Here is an 11171-nt window from a genome sequence, read left to right as displayed (position 1 = left end):
TTGGTTTCCACAGAGTCGTATTCTAATTTCCTAGAGAAACATTGTGCATCTCCTCTGAATCTACAACTTCCAGCACAAGGAGATGGTTCTTTGTTGTATTTCGTCCATGCTGTGTTAGCATTTTTGTAGCAGCATGAATAGCATGTCTGATTTTGTATGATTAATCAATCCAGCTACAAGATCTGCTCAGAGCACAATATTAGGGGGCAATAATTACAAAAACATGTTCTTCTCAGAAACAGAGACATTGACTATTTGTTATTAAAGGTTACCATCTATTTAAACTGAGACCTGATGTAAGTGGGTGAGACAACTGGGATTTTGCCAGCTTTCAAAAGGAATGAGTTTTGCCCTGTCTGTGTCTGGAAGCCGCTGTTATGCTGCACACTGAATATACATCTGCATGAATACCATAGTGTGTTAGTTATATTATACTTCAGTATCAGCTTAAAAGTTACTTTCGGATCAGCATAAAATCTAAGGGTTTTGCAAGCAATAAGTTGGGTTCCAAACCAAAGCAACCACAGATTACTTTCCTACAGGAGTGAAAAACTCAGCCAAGAGCAAGTTTAGCTCTTCTTCACTGCCTGATGATTTCTGGTAGGCAAGCCTTATTCCATAGCCTCCCAGCTAAGAAGACTCCCCTTGCTGGTTTCTAACCACTTCCGCTGGCGAAGAATGAGAAGGCCAGAAGTCACATCAGGACAACAGAGTAGGGTCAAGAAAGAAGCAGAAGAGGATAGCCATACTACAAGACTGGACAAGGGTCAGAAAAAAAGTAGAAACCAGCAACAGCCACAAGGAAAGTGTAGGAGGAGACTTGCAAGTTATACGAGGTGGAGACTGTACAAAATAAAGAGATTGGCAGTAAGTGGGCTACAGGGGCAGATGGCAGAAAAAAATACCACATTATCACACCATTTCTTTTCTCGATATTCATCTTATTCCTGGCCAGAGCACTGGAACTTCAGGAAACCAAGTCAAGTGACTCGTACAAGTGTTCTCTTTCGCCCATTCTTAATTAAAAACAAAAAAAACCCCAAACCCCCCAAATACTCACACACAAAGCTCCTTCACAGTCCTAGAAGCAGCAGCAACTTTTGGAGGAATAAAGGCAAGACAGAATATATATTTTGACTACATAAAGGCCCCACTTTCAGTCTTCGCGATTCCAGCGGAAAGGTGTTGTGTGGTCATGGACTAGATAGCCAGTACCTTGACCACAGACACGGTCTCATGCTTGTCATGGTTAGTTCCCTTGCCCCAAGCAGTCACACGCTTTGTGGTTTGCCTTAACAGCAGGGGAAGAGACAGCATTTGATTAATATGGTGCTCAATAACCAGTAAGGTTAGTGCTCTGGGTACATTTCTTTGGCCTTGGCATGACTCACTTTCCGTAGCCACCTTCCAATCACAGGCTCGGAGCAGTAACCAGCATGGAATTCAGTCACACCAGAAGCTCAGGGTACGGAGCAAGAGGAAGGTCCGAGCAACAGCAGCAGGAGATGAAGTAGCACACGTTGGGCGAAGACTATGGAATAGCTGGAGACTTAACTCTCAATTTAATACACCAAGGTTAAACAAAGTGCATGGATACTGTTCTGTGGTTGAATAAAGCCAGCCAGAACCAGACTGCTGAAAGAAAGAAAAATAAAGTCCAGGCAGGAAGAAAAAAGCTCAGACTAGTCTTCCACATGAATATCCTCTTCTTTCCCTTCACAAAAAAAATCTTTTTTTTGTTCCTAAACTCGCCACTCGTCTTTTTTTGGCTGTACGGTATTTTAAGTTAAATGTTTACTTGCTTCAGTTAACATGTATTTTCTACATGATTGAACGTGAGGCATCACCCAAACAAAAAAATCTTTGCAACAGATACGGTAATGAAACAAAAGAATGCTCCTTTTGGAAGTAATCTCATAAACACTATAGAAACCTCCTTTAAACAACCATTGAAAAAATAAAAAACAAGGAGAGTTTCACATGCTTACTGGTTTAAAAGTAACTTCAGCAAGAATTTCCTAACTCTTGAAATGAAACCCAGCTGAGATTAGTAGATTCACAACATATACATCAAAAAAACATTAAGATAGCTACGTGCAGCAGCAGTATTTCTAAATCTGATGAACCATATCTGTGCACGGCACCTCCGCTCAGCATTGCTATTTTGGGGTACTTGACAATATGCTCTTTGGTAGATATCGCAAGATACAAAAACACTTGAGGATACTAAATAAGCTTGTGAAACTTCACATTTCATACAGCATTTTCATTAGCAGTGTATTCTTGCATTTGTCCAGAAGACTCTAAAGCTGGCTTTTACACCAATTCCCTCAATTACTGTACAATGTGCCAAAGACCAACCTCAGTGCACATGGAAATATCAAGCCAATCTCCCTAACCTAGCTTCCAGGCAAGAGGAGTTTGAGGTAGACTGATTATTACATCCTACTTGCGTTGAGATATTAGAGTCGATTTCTTGCCCAGGCTCTCCTCACAGAATCCATGCAATGCTTTACCTCATGTAACTGGAACTACGGGTTTACCTTTCAACCCAAAGACGGTAAAACAGTGTTCTCACATTCTTCCTGGACACCAGTTTAATTCTGTAAGAAGTATGCCATCTACTGATGCACTATTTACTACACCATTCTTCAAGCACCTTCACACAACCACTGACCAAGACCAATCTTAGCTGTGTTAGCTGAAAAGAAAAATAATATTCCATGAATTTTGACAAAATAACAGCGCTCTCGAAGCCAGTGAAATGTGTTTTATTTTAAGCCACTGCTAAAACAAGGACAAATTTAGTGCAACCTGGAGTTCATAATCTGAAAACTGAATATAGTTAAATTACTAAAATGGCAAAACTTGTCACCATTATACAGTACAAGACCTTCATATTCATTGAGTACAGTTACATAAACATTTATAGTTATTCAAACTGCTTTTGGTATACAATTGCATCACTAACTGGGCTGTGAATTACTGTAACACTGCACAAATAAGCAGCAGTTCCAGCAAATTATAATAAATTTTAGTATTAAATACTATTCAGACATTACAACAAAACAAAGGCCCTCTAAAACTACAACTCCAGCTATACAACAGGAATGTACAAAGATGGTACAAAATAAAGTGACTACAGTGGCTGGGCTCTGTACTTGCCTCTTCAGAGCTCAAGTACAGTAAATGTTCAACAGTAGTGGCTCTTGCTGAAAAGCCAAAATTCTTACACTAAAATCATTCCTGAATCTTGAATTCTTCTTTGCAAATCAACTGTGTAAAACTAGGGGATTTTGCGCTGGTGACAGTGTTTACTACTTACTGTGTTCCCATCTCCAAGAATATGTGGCCCTATAGAAAAGGTCCCAGACAAAGTTACATTAGAAAAATGTAACGGTTAAAATCTGATACCGTTTTTGAGAGACCTAATTAGTCTCGGAATGTGGGTTGCGGGGTTTTGGGGTTTGTTTGGTTTTTAAAAAGCTTACACAATCTTTTAAAACTCAAGAACAAAGATACTACACAAATTGCATTCAAGTACATAGTCTTAGCTACTTTTTCACATCCTTATTTTGAGACGGCAAATCCTCTTTTATTTTAGCATGTGGGTTTGAGTTTTGTTTGGTTTTTATTTTAAGGCTTTATGCATACTTCTGTATTATTTACGCACTCCATTCTGAATGTTTAAACTTACTTTAAATATGGGCGCTTTTAATTGTTAATTTACAGAGGGACTATTTTCAAAGTGCTTTTTCTACAGAATCTTACAAAATGTCTGAACATTTCCATTTTTCAGAACACCGAATGTATTTACGAAGTTTTTGAGACAGGGTTTCTTCTGGAATAATAACACCATTATATATATTTTTCTAAACTCAAAAATTAAATTACCAAGTAGGGTTTCCTATACAGAAAAAAATGCAAGATGAAATAAACTCTACCTTATTATGTTTGTTTATAAAGCAGAGTTGTCTGGTTTAAATCGACCAAAATGTGGCCCTTCATGTTTTTACAGTTTTCATTTACACTTCTGTATTTGTGGTCAGGAGTTTTAAATAAACTCAGTAACAGCGTAATTTAAGACTCGCATTAGCAAAGAACAGTTTTCTCACTAATATGGCAGACAGCACCATTTAGATATAGTAAGAGTGAGGTTTCCCAAAGATTATTAAAATTATTAAATTATAATAATTTTGCCAGGCTAGTTTTAACCTTACCCAATTTTGATACCTAAGGAGAACAGCCAAGTCATCCAGAACAAATTTAAAACAATTTGTGTAGAAAATTGGTTTGGTTTTTTGTTTGAGTAAAAAATGAAGTATTTTATAATGTATTTTTCTCACGTACGTTTGGAAACTATGCTACTTTCCTCAGAGGCTAATAAATCAATTTTTCCTTAATACACCATTCAATAGTTACATAATGTATTTGATCCAGTCTTAAAACAAGATTCCATTTATAAAAATCATTTTTAGTGCAACTATTGTCTACTTAACTTTTTGAATAGTTGTAAGCTTTGGGCATTGCAGAATATTCTGCCTTTCTCTGGAAAAGTAATTAAAAAGAAAAAAAAACACTTCATCAACTTTATAAAATCCAACATACTGACTAAATCAGTTAAAAAATGGCTGTTCCTGTGGTGGTATTTTGTTGGGTTTTTTTCAAATGTACAACTTTGTACATTTACAATGCCTTCAATATCTTTCTCAGTTTGGTTTTGGATGTGTACAGAAACACTGCACCAGTACTACTGTATCCTCATGTCCTGAAATTCTACTTGGCGAAAATGCAAGGGTCCAAAACCCAGAGCAAAATTTAGTCCTGAGGCACTGTTTTAAGTATTTTCTTTTCTTAACATTTCAATTGTATAGGTAAATTTGCACATTATTGCTGTGTTAAAGGGAAGATGCTATAGCCAGAGAATGGTTTCAAATTTTTGTCTGAAACAACATCGAAAGTCAACCTTAATAAAAAAGAAGAAAGGAGTATGGGGGGTGGGGAGAAAAAAAACCCAACAGATAACTTTTGTACAACTCTTCAAAAAGTATTTGTTACTAGCGCCATCTTCCAAATACAGGAATTAAGGCAAATTCTCCCCGCCCCGCTTTGGGCTCTAGAGAAAAGCAATTCCTGATGCTTGGCCTTATACTATCTATAACAGGACAAAAGACCTTGTAACGATTTTTGGTCTTTTTGTCACATGGCATCCATAGATCTTTCAATCAGTGAAATGATACATGAAGTGAGGTAATGAACTATAAGCATAACAGAATTTATGTTAGTGGTAAAAATTTACATTACAAGTTCATATTCTTGAGTTCTCTTAAACATATAGATACATATACATATCTATGTGTGTATGCACACGTGTGAACACACACATGTGCATATACAAAAACATTAAAAATCTTTAACTCTGTGAGAAAGGTGAACTTTGTGAGATCCATAGCAGAAATCCAGATGACAAATGACGACTAAAACAAACCAGGTCTCTGTAAAAAGGGATGCCTTCCTGAAACACAAAGACATTGCAAGGAGAGCGCTCTTGAGTTTACCAGTGTGACACCTCATTGTAATTTAGAGGGTAGAGGAAATCAGAATTCTATATATGCCATTAAAATTCAAGAATAGATTTAGAGACTTTATCTCTCCTTGTTTGCAATCAGAAGCTTGCGCACCATATCAACAGTACATTTTTCTATGAAAATGCTATTAAGATTCTTTTGTTCATCCACAATGAGTAACATTCCATGATTCTCTTGGAAGCGATAGGAGTTCTGAGGTGGCCACCTTGAAATTACCAGCACGTGCCTTTTTCTCTCAAAGGATGTATAAAAAGACAAAATCCCAAAAGCATTTTCAAACCACAGGATACATAAAGGTCCAGATTTCTCTTCAGACAGACAGGCAAGTGAGCAGCACTGGTGAGAAAACCGATTAGACTGCTAAAAAGACTTGACTAAAAGTGCCTTTAAAAAAAATTCAGTGAAGGTAGTTAAGAAAAATGAAAAAACAATTTGCAAGAAACTTCCCCTTTATGTTTTAATTAGCTTTCTTTGCTAAACGCTCAGGTGCCCACTGAGTAACAACATTTCCTTTATTACTGAAAATAAAATTCATATATGGAGACTAAGAAATAAAGAATTAGACTAGTCAAAATGATGGCCAAAATCCTTCAGAAGAAATTTCTATCTGCTACTTTTAACACATCTATGTGAGAGACTAACATACAAATTCTTCGACACAGAATTAATGTCACAGAAGTATCTGCATACGAAAAGCTTCAGCAAGAAATTTAGCAATTTAAACTTGATTGGCAAGCATCAGGAAACCTTGCTGAAGAATTATGTATGAAATTATGCTCAGCTACCCACTCTGCCCTTCTACCAGAAGTTACCAGCTCTACAGTAGTCAACAAAAGGGAACATGTATTTGCACCTCAGCCATTTCAGAGCAGACTCTCACATCTTCACATGAAGTTAAACTTGATAATAGGTGTCTATGAAGCCAGACTGTATTAAGGGGCTGTTTGGGCAGGTCATGATTTTCTTCCTGGCAATGGTGCACTTGGGCACGTAACACCTGGCCAATGTCAGTAATTTTTTCCATTGTCTGCAACAAGGTATTCCAGAACAGATTTTTGCAGAACATCAGTGCTCTTAGTCTCACTGTGAATACAGCACACATACAAGTGGGAAAAAGAGCTATCCCAGCACAGCAGGAATCCTGAATAATCATGCCTGAGACTGTCTCCTCTGAACTACTATCATAGACAAGGGATTTTTTCATAAATATTGCAATGGTCTGAACACAGCAGTGATTACAAGTTATGCTTGGGTGGACAATACCGATTATGGACTGAATAAACATACCATGTGCACAGTATCACAAAGCACAGCACAGCTATTTTGACTTTCACCTCAAAGTCTTTGAAATGCTGACAATTACTTGAACATTCATTAGTTGAATTTCACTTTACGTATCTGTGTTCATTCTATCTCCTTTCAAAAGAGGAATGAAGTGAAGAGTGTTTCATCTTTGGATTTTTCAGACATTTTCCAGAAGCCAAGCAACTAAAGATTTATTTAGAGCTTGCTCTCCATCAGATGCCTTCTCTATCATTTCACAATATTTCAGCACTGCCTGCAAGAGATCTCCAACTTTCCAATCTCTTTCTCGCAGTCTTCTGGAAAGCTAAAGGGGAGACAGGGGAACACAAAACAAAATATTTTGACCTGCACATCCTGATTAACAGTTACAGAAGTTATTCTTGAAACATTAGCTCATAAGAGATCAGTTGTAATGAGTTAATCATTATTCCCACATCTATAAAAACAAACACTTCCACAGGAATCAGGCACTTTTCTTCAGGGCAGTTTTCACAAGATTTTCTTTTGGAGGGAGCAACATTTTCAAATGATGTGGTGCCACAGGTATGAGGGCTGTGGTTCATCAAGACTGCAGAAAACAGGAAATTCTGAACACAAGATTAAGACATTCGCCATCCCTCCCATGCCAATAATGCGCATATAAAAAGACAAAACTCAGTCTTAATAAAAGGATGTGGATTTTCCTTTCACAACATATAGTGTGGTTTGGGTGGCACAGATGCTACCCTCAGTGAAAACAGCGTCTTCAGAGTTGGCAAATTATAACATCTTGGGGAAGAGGAAACGGTGAGGGTTAAGTTAAACTACAACTTGTGAGCAGAGATCAGTGTAGCTGAAAACATTTTTTTTTGCCCAGGGTCCAAGCAAAAAAATCTTCCTTTGCTTTTGTGTCAAGCTCAGCTATATATGGAAGAAAGCCTACCCTAAGACAAGGACGAATTTGCCAGTTTGCCCAGGAGTAAAAAAAATGACCTAACACTCACACAAACAAACTTTATTCCCTGTAGCTTTCTGGACAACTGTCAATGTTGCATTTAGTAAACACAATTTAGACACTTACCCTACTTATTCTTTGGAACTGTAGAATTTTATTGCTTATTGTCCCTACCATGACATTCTCTACATTAAGTTTAAAAAAAATAGTCATAAGCAGCGTTCAGTGAAATATCTTCCATAGCTACAAAATTAAAAATTCATAATTTTTCTTCTATGAGACCTGCCAGATTGCAATATGAAATTCTATTAAAACACGAAAAGGAAGACAATCTTTCTCTGCTTCTTCACCTAGGTGGTGTTCCAACTGCAACAAGGCAGGTGATGGAACTGACAGAAAGAACATGGGCATAAAAACATGTATAAAACAATTAACTTATTAAGCAAACACTTAACCTGAATAAGCAAGAAAGATCCTCTCTAATCTTGAGTACAATATATCCTGAACATGGAAACCTTTTTCAGTGAAAAAAATAAATCTCTTCTACATAAACAGAGACTGAAATCTGCAGTTCTTTCTGTGAATTTTAAAAGAGTACAAGAACTAAGAGTTTTATAGTCTACAACAGGCAATTCTGTAAAAGAGTGTTTGTTGGTTTATAAAAGAACTGTCATTTTTCTTATGCCAGAGGAAAGTTTGGCTAATGTCCAAAGACCTACTTCAGCAAATACAGTATATTCTGTCCCAAGAAGATACCACCATGGCAAGATGAGAGAGCTGGCACCTCGCTTCACTAATCTTCCTATTTTATTTTAGAGTTCAAAGTTCAATCCCACTATTTCTTTAGCCGACTGATCTGTTTCTTACTGTCAGACAAGTAAAATATTAGGAGTTTACTCAAAATAGCCAACAGGAATCCTAAAAGAGCTAGGTAAGGTCTCATTAAAAATCAAACATACATGTTTTTTTAATCCAGGCACTTGCATATACACACTGTCAAGCTTCTCAAAGTCAAGAACTATTCCAATTTACCGGTTTCTTGCTCTAGCTCCTAACAAATGTATTTTGTTTCATACACAGGTATTTAACTTCTTTCTGCCTTGCTGAGCATAACATGTATGCTTAAGTAAGCGTTCATACCCAACTGCAGCAAGTAATACCTTGCCTGATACATGCTAGGAGTATTTTTGTCTTTTATACAGCCGCATCGCATCAGTGGCTCATTACCCTGCTGTGATCAGCTAACACAAGCCTTTCCTCCCTTCCAGAACCCACCAACTGCTTATAGTGAAAATTACTGTTTTCAATGTGATCTAAAGCCCAGGTTCATTCCCCACGTAACTGAGGTAACTTACCAAAGTACGTATGAGATGAGCAAAACCCCACAGCTGGCGAGAGATCAGGATACAGAGGTCGGTTTAGTTTTCTGCTGGGCTGCAGTGCCCTCTGGAGGTGCTTGTCTAGCTTTACAAGTGACAGAACTCAGAACGACTATTTTTAATTTAAGACCCCCAGTGTGGGTCAGAGATCATTCCAATTGGGAAACGGGATGGAATAAAAACCAGGTAATCCTTCCCTACCCCTGGGGGGAGGTGGAAACAGGATTTCAATTCATTTTAACATAACTGCATTTGGAGAACTAAAACTTAATCTATAAAACGATAAGTGGGTCAATTAACTATTGTAACATTTTCAGGACTGCATGACTACTGCCTGCCTGAAGGTCTTATGTTTTATCTTTAGGTGTCAACTCAGTATCAATTTATGACTGAAGTGTCAAGTAGAAAAATATTATAATTTTTTAGGAGTGCATACATAATAGACACTGCTATTTTCCAGAGTGCTCTTCTCAGTATATTCTCTTATTAAGGTAGCTAGAGTGGTGTTCAGATACACAGTTGGCTAATAATATCTTTCCTGTGTGACTTCAGGTATTGGCTCAAATAGTAGCATCACAACTTTGAAATCTACTAAGTCAGAGCTAGCAGAAGAATGAGAAACTCAAGGAAAAATTTAAAAGAGAGACACCTGCCATGTATTTTCTGTCTTAAATGTTACGTTGCAGCGTAAGATACAGGTCTCTCTTACATACACACACAAAGCAGGTTACTGTTAACACTTGTGGGTCCTACCACCATTCTGCCTGAGTACTTGCAATGCTGCAATTCACATATGACAAGCATGAAATAGATAGATCTTCAAAAGATGGCAAAAACGACTCACGAGGTCAGAATGATTGTAGTCACTAAACCCAACTCATTCATATCAAAAGAACTTCAGAGAATGCTGGGCCAGGCATGTGAGAACAGAAAAAGTGAAGTATTTTCTTCTTCATGTTGAGACACTTATAAACCGTAACAGAGAAGGAACACGTGAATATAAGGATTAAACCCAACAGTTTCAAATAAAAACGGAAGTGGAGAAAAGTATTCTCAAACTATATGAAGGCATGAAGTCCACCCTAAGTGTCAGAACTAAAGTACGACAAAACATTTTCTGAAATCATTCTAAATCAAACATACCAACATCCAGAAAAGGAATACAGGGGATATATTTCAAATTGCCCAAAAAACATTTCCCAATTTTGGGGTTATTTTAAGTAAGAATGCAAGACTTCCCATTCTCAAAGATCGAATACATATACCACACAGTTACATAGGCAAAAGAAAAACAAAACTAGCATTCTTTTTCTGGGCTAGAAAGGGAGAAGCCACTCCCAGGAAAATTCAGCCCAGATACAATCTGGACTGACCTCTAGGTACCTTTCACACTCAACACAAGTCTACAGTAACTAAGCACCATAAGTGCACACATTCATCTAAGTTTGGGAGTCTGTTTTGTCATACTGATCTCTATTTCACAGTCACTCCCCTTTTCTCCTGAAATGATGATTTGACCTTCGGAAAGCACCAAGCTGAAGACTCAATACTAAACTTTGGAACTGAAAGCAGGCTTTTCCTTCCTTAATACACTGATATGTATGTGAAGTTGTTTTTGCCAAGATCTTAATTATTAAAAGCATACTAATGGCATCACACATCAATGCTCTTTCACCTGTTACCAGGTCACAAGATAAAGATCTTTGATAATTTATCATTCCTATCAACCTCATCATTAAAGACAATGCCTATATATCTGTTAAGTTAGCCTTTCAGTAGCCAGGTAATGCTAAAATAATTCCTTGTTAAAAGATTAAAAAAAATAGGTCAAATGTAATAAATGCCAGATTATCATGTGCAGTTTGGTGTGTAGCCACAAAGGAATAATTTTTATGATTTTAGAGGAATAAGAAGTTTCTCTTATACGTTTGTGATGGAAATACTCAGGTCAGTACTCATACCAAA

General features: G+C 37.2%; 1 protein-coding gene across 2 annotated transcripts in view; it reads right to left on the bottom strand.

The window, feature by feature from the left end:
* Positions 1–2755: 2755 nt before the first annotated feature.
* The window catches only part of AKAP11 (A-kinase anchoring protein 11), a 45766-nt gene continuing 37350 nt past the window's right edge, over positions 2756–11171 (bottom strand). For both annotated transcript variants that reach the window (XM_049815760.1, XM_049815762.1), the window contains one exon: positions 2756–7197. In XM_049815760.1, the coding sequence (XP_049671717.1) occupies positions 7051–7197 (147 nt within the window). In that variant the 3' untranslated portion in view covers positions 2756–7050. The remainder of the gene's footprint in view (positions 7198–11171) is intronic.

Source organism: Accipiter gentilis, chromosome 13 (assembly GCF_929443795.1).
Source record: "Accipiter gentilis chromosome 13, bAccGen1.1, whole genome shotgun sequence".
Taxonomy (NCBI): domain Eukaryota; kingdom Metazoa; phylum Chordata; class Aves; order Accipitriformes; family Accipitridae; genus Astur; species Astur gentilis.
Note: the sequence above shows the minus strand (reverse complement) of the source record. Positions and strands in the feature narration are given on the sequence as shown.